Source organism: Oncorhynchus clarkii, chromosome 22, assembly GCF_045791955.1.
Source record: "Oncorhynchus clarkii lewisi isolate Uvic-CL-2024 chromosome 22, UVic_Ocla_1.0, whole genome shotgun sequence".
In the NCBI taxonomy this organism is placed as follows: domain Eukaryota; kingdom Metazoa; phylum Chordata; class Actinopteri; order Salmoniformes; family Salmonidae; genus Oncorhynchus; species Oncorhynchus clarkii.
In genome coordinates, this window is record NC_092168.1 from 15636043 (window position 1) to 15662280 (window position 26238).

Below are 26238 nucleotides of genomic sequence, written 5' to 3' on the forward strand. Positions count from 1 at the left end.
AAACAGTTCTATTTTTGTTTCATCAGACCAAAGGACATTTCTCCAAAAAGTATGATATTTCTCCCCATGTGCAGTTGCAACCATAGTCTGGCTTTTTTATGGTGGTTTTGGAGCAGTGACTTCTTCCTTGCTGAGGGGCCTTTCAGGTTATGTCAATATAGGACTCGTTTTACTGTGGATATAGATACTTTTGTACCCGTTCCTATAGCAAATTCACAAGGTCCTTTGCTGTTGTTCTGTGATTGATTTGCAATTTTCGCAACGAAGTACGTTCATCTCTAGGAGACAGAACGCGTCTTCTTCCTGAGCAGTATGACGACTGCGTGGTCCCATGGTGTTTATACTTGCGTACTATTGTTCCTACAGACAAACGTGGCACCTTCATGCGTTTGGAAATTGCTCCCAAGGATGAACCAGACTTGTGGAGGTCTACAACTGTTGGAAAAAGTACTTGTGTCATGCGCAAAGTAGATGTCCTTAACGAATTGCCAAAACTATCGTTTGTTAACAAGAAATTTGTGGAGTGGTTGAAAAACGAGTTTTAATGACTCCAACCTAAGTGTATGTAAACTTCCGACTTCAACTGTAGGTTTGCTCTGGTTGAAGCTGTCGTCATAAGCAGCACCTGGTATGCTGACCAGAAGGAACAGTGTAACAATCATTTATAAAACCGGTAGTGTTGGGATCCTGAATGCTGATTGGATGAGCAGCATTCCAAGCTGTGCTATTTTGGCCATTAGACACATCTATGTCTGCTAACAGTTCCATCTGAAAATGATCACTGTGTTTCCATAAGAATATCATGTTCATGTTACTGTCCCAATCATTTCTTGTATTTATCTCAACTCACACATTATTTCCCCTTGTTTCCAGCCTGGCATTTGGTTCGGTACAGTTGGGGTTAATGTAAGCCTAGCATTTAGTTTGGTACAGCGGGGTTAAAATAAGCCTAGCATTTAGTTTGGTACAACGGGGGTTAATATAAGCCTAGCATTTAGTTTGGTACAGTTGGGGTTAATGTAAGCCTAGCATTTAGTTTGGTACAGCGGGGTTAATATAAGCCTAGCATTTAGTTTGGTACAGAGGGGTTAATATAAGCCTAGCATTTAGTTTGGTACAACGGGGTTAATATAAACCTAGGATTTAGTTTGGTACAGCGGGGTTAATATAAGCCTAGCATTTTGTTTGGTACATCGGGGTTAATATAAGCCTAGCATTTAGTTTGGTACAGCGGGGTTAATATAATCCTAGCATTTAGTTTGGTACAGTGGGGTTAATATAAGCCTAGCATTTAGTTTGGTACAGCGGGGTTAATATAAGCCTAGCATTTAGTTTGGTACAGCGGGGTTAATATAAGCCTAGCATTTAGTTTGGTACATCGGGGTTAATATAAGCCTAGCATTTAGTTTGGTACAGCGGGGTTAATATAATCCTAGCATTTAGTTTGGTACAGCGGGGTTAATATAAGCCTAGCATTTAGTTTGGTACAACGGGGTTAATATAAGCCTAGCATTTAGTTTGGTACAGCGGGGTTAATATAAGCCTAGCATTTAGTTTGGTACAGCGGGGTTAATATAAGCCTAGCATTTAGTTTGGTACAGCGGGGTTAATATAAGCCTAGCATTTAGTTTGGTACAGCGGGGTTAATATAAGCCTAGCATTTAGTTTTGTACAGCTGGGTTAAAATAAGCCTAGCATTTAGTTTGGTACAACGGGGGTTAATATAAGCCTAGCATTTAGTTTGGTACAGCGGGGTTAATATAAGCCTAGCATTTAGTTTGGTACAGCGGGGTTAATATAAGCCTAGCATTTAGTTTGGTACAGAGGGGTTAATATAAGCCTAGCATTTAGTTTGGTACAGTGGGGTTAATATAAGCCTAGCATTTAGTTTGGTACAGCGGGGTTAATATAAGCCTAGCATTTAGTTTGGTACAGCGGGGTTAATATAAGCCTTGCTGTCTGCCTGTTCTACCTCAGAAGCAATGTGTAACTTTTTTATTTTGATCTCTGAAGTGCCATACATAGAGTGAACGGAGCCCAGATGAGACGAGACAGTCAAAAAACAAGTACTGTATCAACGTCATGATCATAGACATATCCAAATGACAATAGAAAAAAGCTAAAGCAAACAAAAATGTACACTGGGTTAGCTATCTAACTGGGTTAGCTATCTAGCAAGTGACAAGAACGTTATTCGGCCTGCACAGCAGATTTTGTTTAGAACTGAGGACCAGTCCTTTTGCATAGCAACTATTCAAAAATAATTGAAGACCAGGTTGCATCTGTAGCAATATGATCAAAAGCGCTAACAACCAGATTTTTATCCGGACTATGTCATCTGATGGAAGAATGAAATTGTATGAACTGACATATCAAAATAACTTTTGAATGGAAATATGAAATTCATTGTTATTTTAATATGTTGGTAAAAATTGTATGAAGGCAATAAGTCACGCGAGGCAGTGCTGTGTCCGCTATCGCGTCGGGCCGAACAACGGCATTTACCTGTGACTGTATTCATGACATAGCACTGCCTCTTGTGCCTTATTGCTAAAGTAGTAGACACGAGTGGTTCTGTATGGCTCAGTCAGTATAGCGGGACACTTGCAATGCCAAGGGTCATGGGTTTGTTTCCTGCTGGAGCCATACTTACATAAAATGTATGCACACATGACTGTAAGTTGCTTTAGATAAAAGCATCTGATAAATGTATTATTATAAGTGACATATCCAGACAGAGCCTTCAGACACCTAGTCCAATGAGTCTCTTCCCTGTCACACACAGGAAGTCTGTTCTGTAGGCTTCATTCACCTATGCTTTGTCCCTCGGGTGTTAGTCTGACATGCCCTCCACTGTAGTGTCAATCACGCTTCACTCTAGTCCCATCCACCGAGGCGGCTTTGTGCCTTGACTTGACAGTGTTAGCCAAAGTAGGCAGACTGGATTTCAATGGGTGGGCCGACTGTCAGTCGCTCCAATGGCAGGCTCAGGAGTCTACCACTGGGTGGGAGCTAACCAAACATATATCCGAATCCTCCTGCTTCTAGTGTGCATTATTTCTCTGTAATACATGGCAATAACCGGCCGTGTTGTCAAACGTTCATATGTGTGGCTGCCTTTGAAATCAAAAATCTAATTGAAAACATCATTGGCATTGTTCAATATTCGATTTTCAAAATAGCAAGCTAACATTTAGGAGGACTGATGGTTTGGTCAGCTAAGCTAGCATGTCTGCTTGTTCAGTTACCAATGCAACTACAACAGCTATCTAGTAAACTCGCTAGCTGCTTCAGTTGATGTTCAACACGGTTACATTGGCAAAATAACACATTTCTAGCTGCAAATGCGGTCAATTATAGCCGTGGTATAAGAGAGATAACCGACAACGGGGCTTCATGCGTTCTCTGAAAATAATGCAACTCTACAGAAGGTTGGTGCCACTCCACTGTGCGTTGTGGCACATACCTTTCACACCGTGCATTATTGTCCAGAGAACGCATAGCCCCTCGTTGATTATCCCTCACATGGTCGTCAGCAGTTGTTGACGTTGGTATCATTAATATGACCTTTGAGTCGTTTAGCAGACAGTCTTATCCAGAGTGACTAGGGTTGAGTGCCTCGCTCAACGCCTAGTAAGCTCGAGATTTGAACCAGCGAACTTTCGGTTAATGGCCCAACACTAGCCCTAGTTCTATCCTAAAGCCTCTTGCACTGCCACGTCAACTCATTTGTCAAATAACCCTAGCTGAAGGTTTGGCAAACTAACTTTGCTCACTTACACCATGCCAGTGTTAGTTGATGCTCATGCAATAACTACGACTACTTTTAACATGCGTTAAGTGGGTTTTAAAGAGTAGTTCAATAAAAGTTTAACAATAATGTGTCGTCCTCATCAACGTGTTTAAACAGAGCCAATGAAGCCTGTATTGTCTGACTGTGTTGAACTGCTTTCCACTCAGTATGTTTGAAGATGAGTCTCTCACACACACACACACACCCACCCACACTCACCCACCCACGCACGCACGCACACTGTGCTCCTTCACAGGGAAAGCATCAAGCATGCCTCTAATGGAAATGAACTGCAGAGGGGAAGGAATGAGGTTTGTTTTTTCCCTCTCCGTCATGCTCGAGGAGGACGGAGGTGTGTGAGGAGCTAATGTGTTTGTGTGTGTGTGTGTGTGTGTGTGTGTGTGTGTGTGTGTGTGTGTGTGTGTGTGTGTGCGAGTGTTAACGTGTGTGTGTTTCCGTATGCATATGGTGGAACTAAATATAACTTTGCACAAGTATTAAATTGGAACAGCAAAAACCATATCCCAATGTTTATTTTCATGACATTTACCATATGCACTTTCAGGCTTAAAGGCCCAGTGCAGTCAAAAATGCGATCCCCTTTGGGTTTAAAAATATATATATATTTCCACACTATGAGGTGTAGGAGCTGTTTGAAAAGCACCTGAAATCTCAATCTGTTTTGTTAGGAGGGAGTTTTGGCCTAGCTGGTGACATCATCAGGCGATAAATTAGTTAATCGACCAATAAGAAAGAGAGTTCCAAAACTCACCAATAACAGCAAGTTTTAATTTTCCCCCTCCTGACTCAGACCACTCCCAGACAGTCCTAGCAAAAGTATTGTTTGAGAAATGACTCTAAGAAGCCATGTTTCTTTTTGACCATTTTAATTGGAAACAATCACAGTAAGCTACTTAACATTAATTGTTACAGAGAAATGTATCAGGGATCAAGGTAAGAACCAAATGCAGACTATCAAATTAACACAGTTTATTTTAGCAGCGGGGGCAGGCAACGACAAGTCAAGGCAGGCAGGGGTCGAGAATCCAGAGTATAGGGGAACAGACACAGGACGGCAGGCGGGCTCAGAGACAGGCACAGTAGTCGGGCAAGCGGGCTCAGAGACAGGACAGGCAAGGGTCAAAACCAGGGGGGGCAAGAAAAAGAGAGACTGGGGAAAAGCTGAAAAACGGTGGTTGACTTGACAAACAGGACGAAATGGACAGAGAACACAGGTATAAATACACAGGGGATAATGGTGAAGATGGGCGACACCTGGAGCTGGGTGGAGACAATCACAAGGACAGGTGAAACAGATCAGGGCGTGACAGAAATTATTTAATATTAAGATTAAAGCGACTGCTTTGGACCTTTTAAATTGAGGTGGAGGATGTTATTATACAGATTTTCAGCTCAACACACACACACACACACGCTAAGACACACATCACTTATTTAAAGTGGAGCTTTTCTGAGCAGGACTCTTTTTTCTAAAAGCCCGTACCAAAACACTCATTACATGATGTGTGTATCTCCCCGCCCTCCTGAGTATTGACTGAGAAGTGAGGCACTTGTGATCCAAAATGAATTTGCTTTTCCATTATCAGAAGTGGGAGACACGGCAAGTACACTACATCCATCTCGATAGAGCTGCATTGCTGGCAGGAAGAGGATGTATCGGACACATAAACATCACACTAGCATGCTGGCTGATTCCCCCAATGGGTTGCAAAGACAATATACCCAATTCATTCTGGCTCCTTGGAAGCAATCAATCACTCACAACTATTATCTCTCTCTCTCTCTCTCTCTCTCTCTCTCTCTCTCCCCTCCCCAATAAGGGCTAATTTAAAGTAAGTGCCAGCTGTCCTTTATTCACAGCTCCCAGGATGGGGCCAGAACCCCCTACTACCCATAATGCTCTAGTCTGGGTCTTTTCCTACGAGGCTTTAGATGTAGTGTCTGTGTAATAAAACCAGGGAAAGAAAAGCACAGCCTCAAATCAAAGAAGAAAGCGGGAAGCCTGATGGGAACATAGCTTCGTTAGGAAGACACAGGGGCTCCTACCTCACTCCTCATTGTATTTCACAAGACAAAAATGTCCACCGTGTTGTATGAAAAAGGAACACAAGAAGACAAAGACTTGGCAAAGACGCTTTGGTGTGAGGAAAAGATAAAAAGACGGATCAGCTATTCAAATATGAGTCATATTGATGTCAGATTGTTATTTCAGAACGTTTACTGATCTGTACATAGCTCCTTGTGCGAGCATTCAGTCTCTGATTTCCTATACCTTTGAATGACTGCAGTAATGGCTTGTGTGTTTCCTTAATGAGCCCATTATTTTCTAATTAGGCCTGAGTTTATCAGTCTAATGCAATCTCACTGGTTAACGCCTGCCGGTTTTGGCAGCAGCCTAAATTGAGACAGAAATCCCTGAGGGGCGGAACCCAGGCACACGTCTGATAACAAGAGACACATGCTACGTTTCCTCCCTCCTCTCTCTCTCTTCTTCCCACCACCTCCTCCTCCCTCCACGTCCTCTTGAATGTCAGTCTTTTCACTAGTCAATCTAGTGAGGCACAAGAGGAGTAAAGCCTGACACCTAACAGGAAATGAGTGGAGAAGAACACATGGTTACCGCAGCAAATAAAAAAACATTTTGGTATCTTGTCTGCTGAAGTCGCTGTGCAGAGATACACATAAAAATACTTGCACACAACAGAAGCAATGTGTGTGTGTGTGTGTGTGTGTGTGTGTGTGTGTGTGTGTGTGTGTGTGTGTGTGTGTGTGTGTGTGTGTGTGTGTGTGTGTGTGTGTGTGTGTGTGTGTGTGTGTGTGTGTGTGTGTGTGTCATGATTGTACTCAACTTGGCTGGCTGGTTGGCTGGCTGGGGGACCAGAGGCTGTTGGGAAATTAGTTTGTCACAACCAACCAGGCTTTTCTCCAGAGAGAGAGAGATAAAGAGGAGAGAGTCCTTGGGAGAATCTCAATTTGCATACACCTCGCGTCCTCTCTCCTAACCTCCTTCTCAAAACTCATTGGATCAGAAATCCAGAGATCGCTCCCTTCTGACCTTCTCCTCTAATGGGTTTTGAGAAGGAAGCGAGGAGAGAGGGGCCAAGGAGTATGCAATTGGGATTCTCCCCTTCTGCGTCGAACAGATCGAGGACTGTCGTTACTGCAGGGCCAGCAAATATTGACACAGGAGCGCCTAGTCCCAAAGCCCTGAGCCTCGTTCACCCAGCTCTGTTTCCTCCACATTTCATGTTGATGTTAATGCAACTTACCATCTATCCTCATCAGCTATAATACTATAGGCCATTCGGTGAATAGAGGTCATGTGGAGTAAAGCACTTCCCAAATTTCTCCCCGCTTAGTTGCTGTCAAAATATCTCATACAGATGTGTAAGTGGTATGAATACTTGGTAGAACTGCAGAATAGATTCCAGCTACCCTCTGAATGTACACATAGTCCTGTATTGGTGTGTATTCAGTAAGAAATAGATATTCTACTGAAAATATTACATAAATACAAAATGTCCATTATGCCTGACTGAAGCTAAGGAACAGCATATACAGTACCAGTCAAAAGTTTGGACACACCTACTCATTCAAAGGTGTTTCTTTATTTTTACTATTTTCTACATTGTAGAATAATAGTGAAGACATCAACACTATGAAATAACACATATTGAATCATGTAGTAACCCCCCAAAAAGTTAAACAAATCAAAATATATTTTATATTTTGCATTCTTCAAAGTAGCCACCCTTTGCCTTGATGACAGCTTTGCACACTCTTGGCATTCTCTCAATCAGCTTCACCTGGAATAATTTTCCAACGGTCTTGAAGGAGTACCCACATATGCTGAGCACTTGCTGGCTGCTTTTCCTTCACCCTGCGGTCCAACTCATCCCAAACCATCTCAATTGGGTTGAGGTCAGGTGATTGTGGAGGCCAGGTTATCTGATGCAAAACTCCATCACTCTCCTTCTTGGTCGAATAGCCCTTACACAGCCTGGAGGTGTGTTGGGTCATTGTCCTGTTGAAAAACAGATGATAGTCCCACTAAGAGCAAACCAGATGTAATGGCACATCGCTGCAGAATGCTATGGTAGCCATGCTGGGTAAAGTGAGCCTTGAATTACAAATAAATCAGTGTCCCAAGCAAGGCACCCCCACACCATCACACATCCTCCTCCATCCTCCATTCACTTACTACAGTGCCTTGCGAAAGTATTCGGCCCCCTTGAACTTTGCGACCTTTGCCACATTTCAGGCTTCAAACATAAAGATATAAAACTGTATTTTTTGTGAAGAATCAACAACAAGTGGGACACAATCATGAAGTGGAACGACATTTATTGGATATTTCAAACTTTTTTAACAAATCAAAAACTGAAAAATTGGGCGTGCAAAATTATTCAGCCCCTTAAGTTAATACTTTGTAGCGCCACCTTTTGCTGCGATTACAGCTGTAAGTCGCTTGGGGTATGTCTCTATCAGTTTTGCACATTGATAGACTGAACATTTTTCCCATTCCTCCTTGCAAAACAGCTCGAGCTCAGTGAGGTTGGATGGAGAGCATTTGTGAACAGCAGTTTTCAGTTCTTTCCACAGATTCTCGATTGGATTCAGGTCTGGACTTTGACTTGGCCATTCTAACACCTGGATATGTTTATTTTTGAACCATTCCATTGTAGATTTTGCTTTATGTTTTGGATCATTGTCTTGTTAGAAGACAAATCTCCGTCCCAGTCTCAGGTCTTTTGCAGACTCCATTCCAGAATGGTCCTGTATTTGGCTCCATCCATCTTCCCATCAATTTTAACCATCTTCCCTGTCCCTGCTGAAGAAAAGCAGGCCCAAACCATGATGCTGCCACCACCATGTTTGACAGTGGGGATGGTGTGTTCAGGGTGATGAGCTGTGTTGCTTTTACGCCAAACATAACGTTTTGCATTGTTGCCAAAAAGTTCCATTTTGGTTTCATCTGACCAGAGCACCTTCTTCCACATGTTTGGTGTGTCTCCCAGGTGGCTTGTGGCAAACTTTAAACAACACTTTTTATGGATATCTTTAAGAAATGGCTTTCTTCTTGCCACTCTTCCATAAAGGCCAGATTTGTGCAATATACGACTGATTGTTGTCCTATGGACAGAGTCTCCCACCTCAGCTGTAGATCTCTGCAGTTCATCCAGAGTGATCATGGGCCTCTTGGCTGCATCTCTGATCAGTCTTCTCCTTGTATGAGCTGAAAGTTTAGAGGGACGGCCAGGACTTGGTAGATTTGCAGTGTTCTGATACTCCTTCCATTTCAATATTATCGCTTGCACAGTGCTCCTTGGGATGTTTAAAGCTTGGGAAATCTTTTTGTATCCAAATCCGGCTTTAAACTTCTTCACAACAGTATCTCGGACCTGCCTGGTGTGTTCCTTGTTCTTCATGATGCTCTCTGCGCTTTTGACGGACCTCTGAGACTATCACAGTGCAGGTGCATTTATATGGAGACTTGATTACACACAGGTGGATTGTATTTATCATCATTAGTCATTTAGGTCAACATTGGATCATTCAGAGATCCTCGCTGAACTTCTGGAGAGAGTTTGCTGCACTGAAAGTAAAGGGGCTGAATAATTTTGCACGCCCAATTTTTCAGTTTTTGATTTGTTAAAAAAGTTTGAAATATCCAATAAATGTCGTTCCACTTCATGATTGTGTCCCACTTGTTGTTGATTCTTCACAAAAAAATACAGTTTTATATCTTTATGTTTGAAGCCTGAAATGTGGCAAAAGGTCGCAAAGTTCAAGGGGGCCGAATACTTTCGCAAGGCACTGTATGTGTCTCACAAAGACACAGTGGTTGGAACCAACAATCTCAAATTTGGACTCATCAGACAAAAGAACAGATTTCCACCAGTCCATTGCTCGTGTTTCTTAGCCCAAGCAAGTCTCTTCTTCTTTTTGGTGTCCTTTAGTAGTGGTTTCTTTGCAGCAATTCGACTATGAAGGCCTGACTCACGCAGTCTTCTCTGAGCAGTTGGTGTTGAGATGTGTCTATTGCTTTAAGCATTTATTTGAGCTGCAATCTGAGGTGCAGTTAACTCTAATGAACTTATCCTCTGCAGCAGAGGTAACTCTGGGTCTTCCTTTCCTGTGGCGGTCCTCATGAGAGCCAGTTTCATCATAGCACTTGATGGTTTTTGCAACTGCACTTGAATAAACTTTTAAAGTTCTTGAAATGTTCCATATGACTGACCTTCGTGTCTTAAAGTAATGATTTGTCATTTCTCTTTGCTTATTTGAGCTGCTCTTGCCATAAATGGACTTGGTCTTTTACAAAATAGGACTGTCTGCTGTTTACCACCCCTACCTTGTCACAACTGATCTGATTGGCTCAAACACATTAAGGAGGAAATAAATTATACAAATTCACTTTTAACAAGGCACACCTGTTAAAACCTCTCTGGAATATGTGGGCTAGCGTCCCACCTGGCCAAGGGAAAATGCAGAGTGCCAAATTCAAATATATTACTATAAAAATCTAACTTTCATTAAATCACACATGCAAGATAGCAAATTCCAGCCAACATGTCAGATTTCAGAAAGGCTTTTTGGTGAAAGCAAACGGTGCTATTGTCTGAGGGTAGCACCATAGTAAACAAAACGCAGAAATAAAAATATAATTCATGCCTTACCTTTGACGAGCTTCTTTTGTTGGCACTCCAATATGTCCCATAAACATCACAAATGGTCCTTTTGTTCGATTAATTCCGTCGATATATATCCAAAATGTCAATTTATTTGGCGCGTTTGACCCAGAAAAACACAGGTTCCAACTTGCGCAACGTGACTACAAAATACCTCAAAAGTTACCTGTAAACTTTGCCAAAACATTTCAAACTACTTTTGTAATACAACTTTAGGTATTTTTTTACGTAAATAATCGATACAATTGAAGACGGGATGATCTGTGTTCAATACAGGAGGAAAACAAACTGTAGCATGCTTCACATGGTCACGCGCCTCTATCTAACAGTACACTTCAAGTTACCCTCGTTCAAGATGGCCGTACTTCTTCATTACACAAAGGAAAAACCTCAACAAATTTCTAAAGACTGGTGACATCCAGTGGAAGCGGTAGGAACTGCAGGAAGGTCCCTTAGAAATTCCCATTGAAAAGAGAGTGGCCTCAAAAAAAAAAAATCTGAATGGTTTGTCCTCTGGTTTTTGCCTGTTAAATAAGTTATGTTATACTCACAGACATGATTCAAACAGTTTTAGAAACTTCAGAGTGTTTTCTATCCAAACTACTAATACTATGCATATCTTATCTTCCGGGGATGAGTAGCGGGCAGTTGAATTTGGGCATGCATTTCATCCGGACGTGAAAATACTGCCCCCTGTCACCAAGAAGTTAATTGAAATGCAATCCAGGTGATTACCTCATGAAGCTGGTTGAGAGGATGCCAAGAGTGTGCAAAGCTGTCATCAAGGCAAAAGGTGGTTACTTTGAAGAATCTCAAATATGATTCCGTTCATTATTGTTATTTCATAGTTTTGATGTCTTTTCTACTATTATAAAATGTTGAAAATAGTAAAAATTAAGAAAAACCCTTGAATGAGTAGGTGTGTCCAAACATTTGACTGGTACTGTACCCTGTGCAGGTTTTTCTTTCTGTACTTTCTGCACTGTGTCATCATGCCCTATCTATTTCAGGTGTGTCACGTCGGCCTTTTAATTTTGTCATCACAGAACCTGCCCACCCCCACTCATACACACATACCACAAAGAGAGGGAAAATGACTAATGCAACCTACAGCATTTTATAATTGTCTCTTTTGTCTGGTGTCTTTCAGGAGCAATACGTTTCTAATCCTGCTCTAAAGAAATGATTCACACCCTCAGCAGGCTGAGGAACAGAAAATACCCTAATCCTTTGTGAGCCCTGAAGAAATAATGATTTTCATTATCTTTTCCTATTCATTGTCAGACAAAGCGTGCTCATCTGAAAAACAAGCATTAAAAAAAAATGGTCATTTCACCTGAGCTCTCATGGTTGGATATTCTCTGGGGGAATCTCAATCGTATACTCCTTGCGTCCTCTCTTCTATGTCCTCGCCTCCTTCTCAAAGCCCATTGAATGAGAAACCCAAAAGTCCCTCCCATCTGACCTTCTCCTCCAAAGGGTTCTGAGAAGGAGGCGAGGAGAGGGGATTATGTAATTGAGATTCTCCCATTGTGTATGTGTACTCTGTGACAAGAGAATTGTGGGTATTGGTTGAATAATTAATGTCTCAGCGTAGACGGTCGAGGCCCTTTTCAGACGGGGTGGAATCTTCTCGACAGGATGTAGATATTTCCCCTTCTGGTAGCTCCTCGTCATCCCATCCCGTCGTTACCATGCCGACCAAGAAAAGCCAACCTAAACCTGCCGGCCCTGTGCAGCTTCTACAAAGGCTTGCAGCGTATGTATGTATGTGTGTGTGTGTGTGTGAATGAGCATGCGTGTGTGTGCAAGCTGGCAGAGTGATGAGTCGGCGAAAAGGAGGACACTCGGACAGATTGGTGTGGTGACCTCTCCCTCAGGGGAGCCACGTTTTTACCATGAGATCCAAACCCAACACAGACAAATCTAAGGGTGTTAAAACTGTTGGAAATGATCTCCAGATAGAGAACCTGGGCGTTTTCCTTTGAGACTCTGAGTCTGGTGTACTCCCGCAGAACCTCTTTCAAGGATTATCATGAACGAATTCATGTTAAGAGAACTTTAGTTTCCTCAATGAGGCAATTCATTTTGCAGCAACACAATACCTATATGGTGAAATCAAACAAACAACAACCGATAGCAATGGGAATTTAAAAGTGAAGGAGGCTGAGGAAGTGCCATTTCATAAAAATGTAAAAGGGGTATAGAAATGTGAAGCCTAAAAGAATCAGCAGAAATAACACGTACTAATGTCTTTGTGATGAATTGAGAACATGTGTTTTTGTAATGGCTTATAATAGATGAGCTCACCAGCCGACAACAACAAACCCACTGGGTTCTGGCGTTGCCATGGCTCCCTGGGACCTGCCAGAGCACAAGGTGCCTGTGTGTTTCCCGACAGCGGTGGTAATTTGTAGCCAGTCTCCTCTGATTGGGTTTGCCTGCCTCTCTTTGTCTGAAGTCGGCAGCTGTAAGGCTGTGATTCTGCCCAGGCTAGCGTAGCGTGGTGATAGCCGGGGTCAGGCCAGTCCAAGTCTCTCTCTGTCTGTCTGGCTGTTGTGTGAAGTGTTTACATTGCACTGTTTTAATGAAATGTTGCCGCTCCAGACGCTGAACCCTGAGTAGCCAATGAAGCAACTCTACGCAGTTCATACCCTGTAAAGCTGTAAGGACTCCGAGTCCCTTTGTTCTCTCAAGTCAATTCAACACAACCTTTACTTTGCAAATATCAACATGGTGAAAGCGCATTTCAATCTCACTTTCCTTCACCTAGACCACGGTTTATGAACCAATAATTTGTCCGACAAAAGAATACAACCATGAACCTAATGTGATTTATCGTCTTTATTCTACTCTATTCTATTCTATTATATTCTATTCAAAGAGACACTGACCAGGTTGCTGGCGATATGCTGTCGAGCGATTTTGTTCTTAATCGATCTGCCTGGTAAAATAAAATATCTTAAACCATGCCAGAGATGTCATTGCCTCAGAGTCCTTCTACTCAGGAACGACCACCATCCAGGGCACTGTTGTTGCCAAGAAACAAAAGATCAGGGTTCAGGAGGACATAAACATTTTAACTGGAGTATGCTGGCACACTCAACTGCCACTGTGCATTGTATAAGTAAGTAAGTAAGTAGCCTTGCACTGGCCTTGGCTTGTGCGAGCCGGAACGCCTCATAAGAGTAAGAGCCTATCTCCTGTTTCTGTAGTGTGAGGCAGATTCATGTACGAGTACACCGCCTGGACAGGTCTCTAGTCTATCGCAGGGCTTGTGCATTGTATGGTGAGGTCTAATAGTGAACGTCTGGTCGATTCTGGTGCTGGGCGCTGAAGGCCACTGGTCACTAAGACATTCTGCGGGTGCTCTGTGGGTCTGGAGTGTCTATCTCTTTGGTAACAGCAGATGCAGGAAGTAGATTCAGGTTAACTGGATGGCAGCCAGTCACACGCTCCCTTGACTATCATTCTGAAACATCTGCACTCATGCTCATAACCTGATAAGCCCTCTCTCTCTCCTCCTCTTGTTCACAGAGCAACTAAAGCACATCCAGGGCCCGTGGTCCATCTGAGTGACAGCCCGAAGGATGAAGGCAAGGTGAGTAGGTGGAACAATAATACATCAAAAACGGCTTGCCTCCTCTTTCTCTCCTCCAGCAGGAACTCTGGTACACAGGCTGCTACATGTTGTTAGACGTGTTCTTTTAAATACAGGACTATGACCCAAAATGGCTCCCGAACAAGTTGCTAACGCTCTCAGCATCACGGCTAGCCTTTGGGTCATTGCTTGCCCTCTAGTACTGGCTGTCCTCCTTGTCATCCTCTTTCAGTGGGGACAGCCTGTGTGTGTGTGTGTGTGTGTGTGTGTGTGTGTGTGTGTGTGTGTGTGTGTGTGTGTGTGTGTGTGTGTGTGTGTGTGTGTGTGTGTGTGTGTGTGTGTTAGCAACGCAGAGGGGTTTGGGTCATGAAGCGGTCGCGCCTGCTAAGATGATGGTCGGGGTTGTCGGGGCGGGTTGTCGGGGCGGGTTGCCGGCGGCGCGGAGGCATTAGGGGGAATCGATTTGCCATGCAAGACCTGCTGGCACTCGATGTGCGTGGGCTGTTGGTGTGAAAAAAGTCTAAGATGCTGTCAGGAAAATAACAACACTTTAGCAAGAGAGAGAGAGAGAGAGAGAGAGAGAGAGAGAGAGAGAGAGAAAAACGAGGGAAAATGCAGAGCGAGAGAGCCAAACCACACGAACAACAACATTGGAGACTTTATGGAACAAAAAGCCTTCACTATCTCATCCTGCAATATCCAAGGCCTGAGGTCATCTGCATTTGGCCTAAAGAGCAGGAACCTGGACATCACTAAAGAAATCGGAAATACAGACATTGTCATCCCACAAGAAACTGGTTGCCCTCTAGGTTACAGAGAGCTGGTAGTCCCATCCACCAAACTACCAGGTGTGAAACAGGGAAGGGACTCAGGGGGTATGCTAATTTGGTATAGAGTAGACCTAACTCACTCTATTAAATTAATCAAAATAGGAACATTTTACATTTGGCTAGAAATTCAAAAGGAAATGATCTTTAACAGAGAAAAATGTCCCCCTGAGTGCTACCTATATCCCCCCCACTAGAATCCCCAGACTTTAATGAAGACAGCTTCTCCATCCTGGAGGGGAATATCAATCATTTTCAGGCCCAGGGACATGTACTAGTCTGTGGTGACCTAAATGCCAGAACTGGACAGGAACCTGACACTCTCAGCACACAGGACAAACACCTGCCTGGAGTGAATGACAGCATTCCCTCCCCCATATGCCCCACTAGGCACAACTACGACAACATAACCAACAAAAACGGTTAACAACTCCTGCAGCTCTGTCGCATGCTGGGTATGTACATAGTCAAAGGTAGTTTTCAAGGGAAGTCCTATGGTAGGCACACCTATAGCTCATCTCTTGACAGGAGTACTGTAGACTACTTTATCACTGACCTCAACCCAGAGTCTCTCAGAGCGTTCACAGTCAGCCCACTGACACCCCTATCAGATCACAGCAAAATTGCAATCTACTTGAACAGAGCAATACTCAGTCATGAGGCATCAAAGCCAAAGGAACTGAGTAATATTAAGAAATGCTATAGGTGGAAGGAATGTAGTGTGGAAACCTAACAAAAAACAATGAACTATTAGGCAACAACAAATTCTATCCCTTTTAGACAACTTCCTGGACAAACGTTCCACTGTAATAGAGAAGGTGTAAACTTGGTAGTAGAAAACCTAAACAGTATATTTGACTTCTCAGCTTCCCTATCAAATCTAAAAATGTCAAGCAGAAAACCGAAGAAAATCATTATCATTAACAGCAGACCACGTGTTCACCCTGCACACCCTAATTGACAAACAAACAAAGCAAAGCAAAGGCAAAGTCTTCTCATGCTTTTGTTTGTTTTCAAAAAAGCCTTTGACTCAATTTGGCATGAGGGTCTGCTATACAAATTGATGTAAAGTAGTGTTGGGGGAAAAATGTACAACATTATAAAATTAATGTACACAAACAAAAAAGTGTGCGGTTAAAATTGGCAAAAAACACACAATCATTTCTTTCCACAGGACCGTGGGGTGAGACAGGAATACAGCTTAAACGCCACCCTCTTTAACATATCTATCAACGAATTGGCGAGGGCACTAGAACAGTCTGCAGCACCTGGCCTCACCCAACTACAATCTGAAGTCAAATGTCTACTGTTTGCTGATGATCTAGTGCTTCTGTCACAAACTAAGGAGGGCCTACTGCAGCACCTAGATCTTCTGCACAGATTATGTCAGACCTGGGCTCTGACAGTAAATCTCAGTAAGACAAACATAATGGTGTTTGGAAAAAGGTCCAGTTGCCAGGACCACAAACACAAATTTAATCTAGACACCGTTGCCTTAGAGCACACAAAAAACTATACATACCTCAGCCCAAACATCAGCGCCACAGGTAACTTCCACAGAGCTGTGAACGAGCTGAGAGACAAGGCAAGAAGGGCCTTTTATTCCATCAAAAGGAACAGAAAATGTTGACATACCAATTAGGATCTGGCAAAAAAATACTTGAATCAGTTAAAGAACCCATTGCCCTTTTATGGTTGTGAGTACTGGATTTCGCTCACCAACCAAGAGTTCACAAAATGGGACAAAACACCAAATTGAGACACTGCATACAGAACTCTGCAAAAAATATCCTCTGTGTACAACGTAAAACACCAAATAATGCATGCAGAGCAGAATTAGGCTGATACCCGCTAATTATCAAAATCCAGAAAAGAGACGTTAAATTCTACAACCACCTAAAAGGAAGTGATTCCCAAACCTTCCATAACAAAGCCATCAACTACAGAAAGATGAACCTGGATAAGAGTCCCCTAAGCAAGCTGGTCCTGGGGCTCTGTTCAACAAACACAAACAGACCCCACAGAGCCCCAGGACAGCAACACAATTAGACCTAACCAAATCATGAGAAAAATCGAATAAAATGACTTGACACATTGGAAAGAATTAACAAATAAACGGAGCAAACTAGAATTCTATTTGGCCCTAAACAGAGAGTACACAGTGGCAGAATACCTGACCACTGTGACTGACCCAAACATAAGGAAAGCTTTGACTATGTACAGACTCAGTGAGAATAACCTTTCTATTGAGAAAGGCCGCTGTAGGCAGACCAGGCTCTCAGTAGAAGCCATGCTGCCCACAAAATGAGGTGGAAACTGAGCTGCACTTCCTAACCTCCTGCCAAATGTATGACCATATTAGAGACATGTATTTTCCTCGTATTACACAGATCCACAAATAATTTGAAAACAAACCCAATTTTGATAAACTCCCATATCTACTGGGTGAAATACCACCGTGTGCCATCGCAGCAGCAAGATTTGTGACCTGTTGCCACAAGAAAAGGGCAACCAGTGAAGAACAAACACCATTGTAAATACAACCCATATTTATGTTTATTTATTTTTCTTTTTGTACTTTAACTATTTGCACATCATTACAACATAATAAGACATTTGAAATGAGAGAGAGAGAGAAGGAAAAAGACAGAGGGAGAAGGAAAAAGACAGAGAGAGAAGGAAAAAGACAGAGAGAGAAGGAAAAAGACAGAGGGAGAAGGAAAAAGACAGAGAGAGAAGGAAAAAGACAGAGAGAGAAGGAAAAAGACAGAGAGAGAAGGAAAGACCGAGAGAAGGAAAAAGACAGAGAGAGAAGGAAAAAGACAGAGAGAGAAGGACAAAGACAGAGAGAGAAGGACAAAGACAGAGAGAGAAGGAAAAAGACAGAGAAGGAAAAAGACAGAGAGAAGGAAAAAGACAGAGAGAGAAGTAAAAGACAGAGAGTAAAGGACAAAGACAGAGAGAGAAGGACAAAGACAGAGAGAGAAGGAAAAAGACAGAGAGAAGGAAAAAGACAGAGAGAAGGAAAAAGACAGAAAGAGAAGGAAAAAGACAGAGAGAAGGAAAAAGACAGAGAGAAGGAAAAAGACAGAGAGAGAAGGAAAAAGACAGAGAGAGAAGGAAAAAGACAGAGAGAAGGAAAAAGACAGAGAGAAGGAAAAAGACAGAGAGAAGGAAAAAGACAGAGAGAGAAGGAAAAAGACAGAGAGAGAAGGAAAGACCGAGAGAAGGAAAAAGACAGAGAGAGAAGGAAAAAGACAGAGAGAGAAGGACAAAGACAGAGAGAGAAGGACAAAGACAGAGAGAGAAGGAAAAAGACAGAGAAGGAAAAAGACAGAGAGAAGGAAAAAGACAGAGAGAGAAGTAAAAGACAGAGAGAGAAGGACAAAGACAGAGAGAGAAGGACAAAGACAGAGAGAGAAGGAAAAAGACAGAGAGAAGGAAAAAGACAGAGAAAAGGAAAAAGACAGAAAGAGAAGGAAAAAGACAGAGAGAAGGAAAAAGACAGAGAGAAGGAAAAAGACAGAGAGAGAAGGACAAAGACAGAGAGAAGGAAAAAGACAGAGAGAAGGAAAAAGACAGAGAGAGAAGGACAAAGACAGAGAGAGAAGTAAAAGACAGAGAGAGAAGGACAAAGACAGAGAGAGAAGGACAAAGACAGAGAGAGAAGGAAAAAGACAGAGAGAAGGAAAAAGACAGAGAAAAGGAAAAAGACAGAAAGAGAAGGAAAAAGACAGAGAGAGAAGGAAAAAGACAGAGAGAAGGAAAAAGACAGAGAGAGAAGGACAAAGACAGAGAGAAGGAAAAAGACAGAGAGAAGGAAAAAGACAGAGAGAGAAGGACAAAGACAGAGAGAGAAGGAAAAAGACAGAGAGAGAAGGAAAAATACAGAGAGAGAAGGAAAAAGACAGAGAGAGAAGGAAAAAGACAGAGAGAGAAGGAAAAATACAGAGAGAAGGAAAAATACAGAGAGAAGGAAAAATACAGAGAGAAGGAAAAAGACAGAGAGAAGGAAAAATACAGAGAGAAGGAAAAAGACAGAGAGAAGGAAAAAGACAGAGAGAAGGAAAAATTCAGAGAGAAGGAAAAAGACAGAGAGAAGGAAAAAGACAGAGAGAAGGAAAAAGACAGAGAGAGAAGGAAAAAGACAGAGAGAGAAGGAAAAATACAGAGAGAGAAGGAAAAATACAGAGAGAAGGAAAAAGACAGATAGAAGGAAAAAGACAGAGAGAGAAGGAAAAAGACAGAGAGAGAAGGAAAAAGACAGAGAGAGAAGCAAAAAGACAGAGAGAAGGAAAAAGACAGAGAGAAGGAAAAAGACAAAGAAGGAAAAAGACAGAGGGAGAAGGAAAAATACAGAGAGAAGGAAAAAGACAGAGAGAAGGAAAAAGACAGAGAGAGAAGGAAAAATACAGAGAGAAGGAAAAATACAGAGAGAAGGAAAAATACAGAGAGAAGGAAAAAGACAGAGAGAAGGAAAAATACAGAGAGAAGGAAAAAGACAGAGAGAAGGAAAAATTCAGAGAGAAGGAAAAAGACAGAGAGAAGGAAAAAGACAGAGAGAAGGAAAAAGACAGAGAGAGAAGGAAAAAGACAGAGAGAGAAGGAAAAATACAGAGAGAGAAGGAAAAATACAGAGAGAAGGAAAAAGACAGATAGAAGGAAAAAGACAGAGAGAGAAGGAAAAAGACAGAGAGAGAAGGAAAAAGACAGAGAGAGAAGGAAAAAGACAGAGAGAAGGAAAAAGACAGAGAAGGAAAAAGACAGAGGGAGAAGGAAAAAGACAGAGAGAAGGAAAAAGACAGAGAGAAGGAAAAAGACAGAGAGAGAAGGAAAAAGACAGAGAGAGAAGGAAAAAGACAGAGAGAGAAGGAAAGACCGAGAGAAGGAAAAAGACAGAGAGAGAAGGAAAAAGACAGAGAGAGAAGGACAAAGACAGAGAGAGAAGGACAAAGACAGAGAGAGAAGGAAAAAGACAGAGAAGGAAAAAGACAGAGAGAAGGAAAAAGACAGAGAGAGAAGTAAAAGACAGAGAGAGAAGGACAAAGACAGAGAGAGAAGGACAAAGACAGAGAGAGAAGGAAAAAGACAGAGAGAAGGAAAAAGACAGAGAAAAGGAAAAAGACAGAAAGAGAAGGAAAAAGACAGAGAGAAGGAAAAAGACAGAGAGAAGGAAAAAGACAGAGAGAGAAGGACAAAGACAGAGAGAAGGAAAAAGACAGAGAGAAGGAAAAAGACAGAGAGAGAAGGACAAAGACAGAGAGAGAAGTAAAAGACAGAGAGAGAAGGACAAAGACAGAGAGAGAAGGACAAAGACAGAGAGAGAAGGAAAAAGACAGAGAGAAGGAAAAAGACAGAGAGAAGGAAAAAGACAGAGAGAAGGAAAAAGACAGAGAGAGAAGGAAAAATACAGAGAGAAGGAAAAAGACAGAGAGAGAAGGACAAAGACAGAGAGAAGGAAAAAGACAGAGAGAAGGAAAAAGACAGAGAGAGAAGGACAAAGACAGAGAGAGAAGGAAAAAGACAGAGAGAGAAGGAAAAAGACAGAGAGAGAAGGAAAAAGACAGAGAGAGAAGGAAAAAGACAGAGAGAGAAGGAAAAATACAGAGAGAAGGAAAAATACAGAGAGAAGGAAAAATACAGAGAGAAGGAAAAAGACAGAGAGAAGGAAAAATACAGAGAGAAGGAAAAAGACAGAGAGAAGGAAAAAGACAGAGAGAAGGAAAAATTCAGAGAGAAGGAAAAAGACAGAGAGAAGGAAAAAGACAGAGAGAAGGAAAAAGACAGAGAGAGAAGGAAAAAGACAGAGAGAGAAGGAAAAATACAGAGAGAGAAGGAAAAATACAGAGAGAAGGAAAAAGACAGATAGAAGGAAAAAGACAGAGAGAGAAGGAAAAAGACAGAGAGAGAAGGAAAAAGACAGAGAGAGAAGGAAAAAGACAGAGAGAAGGAAAAAGACAGAGAGAAGGAAAAAGACAGAGAAGGAAAAAGACAGAGGGAGAAGGAAAAATACAGAGAGAAGGAAAAAGACAGAGAGAAGGAAAAAGACAGAGAGAGAAGGAAAAATACAGAGAGAAGGAAAAATACAGAGAGAAGGAAAAATACAGAGAGAAGGAAAAAGACAGAGAGAAGGAAAAATACAGAGAGAAGGAAAAAGACAGAGAGAAGGAAAAATTCAGAGAGAAGGAAAAAGACAGAGAGAAGGAAAAAGACAGAGAGAAGGAAAAAGACAGAGAGAGAAGGAAAAAGACAGAGAGAGAAGGAAAAATACAGAGAGAGAAGGAAAAATACAGAGAGAAGGAAAAAGACAGATAGAAGGAAAAAGACAGAGAGAGAAGGAAAAAGACAGAGAGAGAAGGAAAAAGACAGAGAGAGAAGGAAAAAGACAGAGAGAAGGAAAAAGACAGAGAAGGAAAAAGACAGAGGGAGAAGGAAAAAGACAGAGAGAAGGAAAAAGACAGAGAGAAGGAAAAAGACAAAGAGAAGGAAAAAGACAGAGGGAAGGAAAAAGACAGATAGAGAAGGAAAAAGACAGAGAGAAGGAAAAAGACAGAGAGAGAAGGAAAAAGACAGAGAGAAGGAAAAAGACAGAGAGAGAAGGAAAAAGACAGAGAGAGACCTTCTGTTTGTGAAGATGACTCATATGCGATATGAAGTATATTTCTTGCTTGGATTTATAGCCGAGAGCATATCAGACTCTTTCTGCCTCCCAAAGCACTTATAAATGTGTGCATTCTGCCACCGAGAGGTTTGACGTTTCGTGTGATTGTTTCTCTGAAGGTGTGGGTGTGTATGTCAGAGCCAGTTAATGTCATGAAGGCAGGTAAAGGGAGCAAGACATGGTACAGGCAATAAGGTGGGTATGATAGAGGCAGTGGTAGTCATGGTGTACAGTTAAGGTCGGAAGTTTACATACACCTTAGCCAAATACATTTAAACTCAGTTTTTCACAATTCCTGACATTTAATCAGAGTAAGAATTCCCTGTCTTAGGTCAGATAGGATCACCACTTTATTTTAAGAATGTGAAATGTCAGAATAATAGTAGAGAGAATTATTTCTTTCATTTCTTTCATCATATTCCCAGTGGGTCAGAAGTTTACATACACTCAATTAGTATTTGGTAGCATTGCCTTTAAATAGTTTAACTTGGGTCAAACGTTTCGGGTAGGCTTCCACAAGCTTCCCACAATAAGTTGGGGGAATTTAGGCCCATTCCTCCTAACAGAGCTGGTGTAACTGAGTCAGGTTTGTAAGGCCTCCTTGCTCGCACAAGATTTTTCAGTTCTGCCCACAAATTTTCTACAGGATTGAGGTCAGGGCTTTGTGATGGCCACTCCAATACCTTGACTTTGTTGTTCTTAAGCCATTTTGCCACAACTTTGGAAGTATGCTTGGGGTCATTGTCCATTTGGAAGACCCATATGTGACCAAGCTTTAACTTCCTGACTGATGTCTTGAGATGTTGCTTTAATATATCCACGTAATTTTCCTCCCTCATGATGCCGTCTATTTTGTGAAATGCACCAGTCCCTCCTGCAGAAAAGCACCCCAACACATAATGATGCCACCCCCGTGCTTCACTGTTGGGAAGGTGTTCTTCAGCTTGCAAGCCTCCCCCTTTTTCCTCCAAACATAACGATGGTCATTATGGCCAAACTGTTCTATTTTTGTGTCATCAGACCAGAGGACATTTCTCCAAAAAGTATGATCTTTTTCCCCATGTGCAGTTGCAAACTGTAGTCTGGCTTTTTTATGGCGGTTTTGGAGCAGTTGCTTCTTCCTTGCTGAGCCGCCTTTCAGGTTATGTCAATATAGGACTTGTTTTACTGTGGATATAGATAATTTTGTACCTGTTTCCTCCAGCATCTTCACAAGATTCACTTTTGCTGTTGTTCTGGGATTGATCTGCACTTTTCACACCAAAGTACGTTCATCTCTAGGAGACGGAACGTGTCTCCATCCTGAGTGGTATGACGGCTGTGTGGTCCCATGGTGTTTATACCTGCATACTATTATTTGTACAGATGAACGTGGTACCTTCAGGCGTTTGGAAATTGCTCCCAAGGATGAACCAGTCTTGTGGAGGTCTACAAGTTTTTTTCTGGGGTCTTGGCTGATTTCTTTTGATTTTCACATGATGTCAAGCAAAGAGGCACTGAATTTGAAGGAAGGCCTTGAAATACGTGAACGCGGGCGCGTGTGTGTGTGTGTGTGCGTGCGTGTGGCCCATGAGTGGCAGAGTGAAGACAGGCTGTTTTCCACCCCATCTGCTCTCCATTCCACAGTGTGTGATCTGTGCTTTCACAGTGTCTCCTCCCCTCCCCAGAGGATCCCCTCCTTTAAACACTCCTCTCTTCCAGGCTGCGTCACCTCTTCTGCTCTGTCTGTCTCACTGTGTGACACTGCCATTACCCTCCGCGCCACTCTCTTAAGGTGTACTTAGTGGGGGTGTGTGTGCATCTTTGTGCATCCTACTTTTTTACTCTGGTTGTGTGTATTCGTCATTCCGTGCGTGGGTTTGTGTTGTCTATCTCTCTCTCTCATCCTGGGGGTGTGTATATTTTCATCTCTGTGGGTGTGTAAGTAGACTTCTGTATTTTCTCTGCAGGGTTAATAATACATACTATTTACAACGTACTGTTTAGTAAAAATGCAGTAAGCAAAGAATATCGGCACACTCGGTTCATCCTTCTGAGAATGCCTCGTCTAAGCCGCAAATTGCGTTGATTCCCGCCGTTCCTTCATTTCGCCGTGGCGTGTCCCCTCTGCTAATTATCAGCTGTTGTCAGACCGACGTGGGCCTGGAAAGATGACTTTCCTCCTCAGTAGTATGCCGTGAATTCTCCTGTATAAAAAGCCCAAATGAATATGACATCTTGTTTATTAACTTATTATGACATTTAATTTTTTCACATACCCAAAATACCTAATATGTTGAACGCTAGTACGGGTATTTGGACACGACCAGCGTCTTGGCATATCCCTGTGAACCTCGTGTATGTGCTGTTTCTCATTAATCAAAAACTGCAGAGCCAGTGGATTTTAGATTTTTTGCTGACAAAGGCCACTCTTCTTCTCCCTCTCTCTCTCTATATATATATGCCCATATCCCATCCTCTCCTAAACCCTTCAGACGTCTCCCAGTCCTCCTCCCCAAAAAGTAAATCCTCTATAAATCACACACAGGGATAAGAGCTAGCCGGAGAGAGACAGGCAGAGGGAGCAGATTGGTTGTGTGCTGAGTGGAACACTCATGGTGAAGATCATCCCTTCCAATCCTTCTAATCACATCTCCCACAGGGAGAGAACCACGGCCACTGGAGCTACAAGCCAGGGGCCACTACGTCTGGAAAGGGGGAGAGAGGGGAAAAAGTTTCTGTTTACTAAGACAAGTTCAAGTCTATAAGACTCTTATTTCAATGTTCAATGATTTGATCCTGTCTTCCCTCTCTCGAATTCTCTCCCTGTTCTTTATCCTCCTCCCTCTATTTGTCTCCCCTCCCTCTACCTGTCTTCCCTCCCTCTACCTGTCTTCCCTCCCTCTACCTGTCTTCCCTCCCTCTACCTGTCTTCCCCCTCTACCTGTCTTCCCCCCTCTACCTGTCTTCCCTCCCTCTACCTGTTTTCCCTCCCTCTACCTGTCTTCCCTCCCTCTACCTGTCTTTCCTCTCTCTACCTGTCTTCCCTCCCTCTACCTGTCTTCCCTCCCTCTACCTGTCTTCCCTCTCTCTACCTGTCTTCCCTCTCTCTACCTGTCTCCCCTCTCTCTACCTGTCTTCCCTCCCTCTACCTGTTTTCCCTCTCTCTACCTGTCTTCCCTCTCTCTACCTGTCTTCCCACACTCTATTTGTCTTCCCTCCCTCTACCTGTCTTCCCTCCCTCTACCTGTCTTCCCACCCTCTATTTGTCTTCCCTCTCTCTACCTGTCGTCCCCCCTCTACCTGTCTTCCCTCCCTCAACCTGTCTTCCCCCCTCTACCTGTCTTCCCCCTTTCTACCTGTCTTCGCTCCCTCTACCTGTCTTCCCTCCCTCTACCTGTCTCCTCCCCTCTACCTGTCTCCCCTCCCTCTACCTGTCTTCCCTCCCTCTACCTGTCTCCCCTCCCTCTACCTGTCTCCCCTCCCTCTACCTGTCTCCCCTCTCTCTACCTGTCTTCCCCCTTCTACCTGTCTCCCCTCCCTCTACCTGTCTCCCCTCTCTCTACCTGTCTTCCCTCTTCTACCTGTCTCCCTTCCCTCTACCTGTTTCCCCTCCCTCTACCTGTCTCCCCTCTCTCTACCTGTCTCCCCTCCCTCTACCTGTCTCCCTTCCCTCTACCTGTCTCCCCTCCCTCTACCTGTCTCCCCTCCCTCTACCTGTCTTCCCCCTTCTACCTGTCTCCCCTCCCTCTACCTGTCTCCCTTCCCTCTACCTGTCTCCCCTCCCTCTACCTGTCTCCCCTCCCTCTACCTGTCTTCCCCCCTCTACCTGTCTTCCCCCTCTACCTGTCTCCCCTCCCTCTACCTGTCTTCCTTCCTTATACCTGTCTCCCCTCCCTTCTACCTGTCTCCCCTCCCTCTACCTGTATCCCCTCCCTCTACCTGTCTTCCCCCTCTACCTTTCTCCCCACCCTCTACCTGTCTTCCCCCCTCTACCTGTCTTCCCCCCTCTACCTCCTCCACAGTTGCTGATAGGGTTTGAGAGTGGAACAGTAGTCCAATGGGACCTCCGAGCCAAGAAGGTTGACTTCAGAATCTACTACGATGAGGCGAGTACTATCTTTCATTCTCTCTCTCTATCTCTCCATCCCACTAGCAGACAGCTGAACAAGTGATTTCACCCACATGGACTGTCTGATGTAAGGTTTACAAAGACCGTGTGGGAGCTTATTTTACATGGATGCTTTCTTAGGGTTCATTAAGAGTCCCGTAAAAGTGTGTTTACGTAAGGTCACACAATCAGGGATGACGTAAGGGCCCTATCTGATTAAACATTGACAGTGTACATGATTTGTACCCTATATGCCCCTACTCGCCCTTCAGGCATCAGTTAAACCTCTACCTTCCTCCCCTTATTTCTAAAGAGGTGTCATTAGAACAGGTCTGTCAGTCTTAATTACCCAGTGTGATGCATGATGGATGCCCGTCTCCGGTGCCTCCACGTTGCTAGGGCCTCACCATCGTAGACGATTTAGAACATGACAAGGGGAGAGGCATCGCCATGGCAGCCTAGACAAAAGCCGAGCGCGCGTAGGACAAAAGGAGCTCTCACTCTGCCATGATTCATTAAGGAAGGCTCTTTGTGTGACGCTCCCGACGCGAGC

At 43.1% G+C, this 26238-nt stretch overlaps 1 protein-coding gene across 1 annotated transcript in view; it reads left to right on the forward strand.

Moving 5' to 3' along the window:
* The window catches only part of LOC139380471 (syntaxin binding protein 5L), a 230080-nt gene that overhangs the window by 143407 nt on the left and 60435 nt on the right, over positions 1 to 26238 (forward strand). Inside the window, exons 6-7 of the mRNA XM_071123162.1 lie at positions 14044 to 14107; positions 25600 to 25683. Coding sequence (XP_070979263.1) covers positions 14044 to 14107; positions 25600 to 25683 — 148 coding nt within the window. The remainder of the gene's footprint in view (positions 1 to 14043; positions 14108 to 25599; positions 25684 to 26238) is intronic.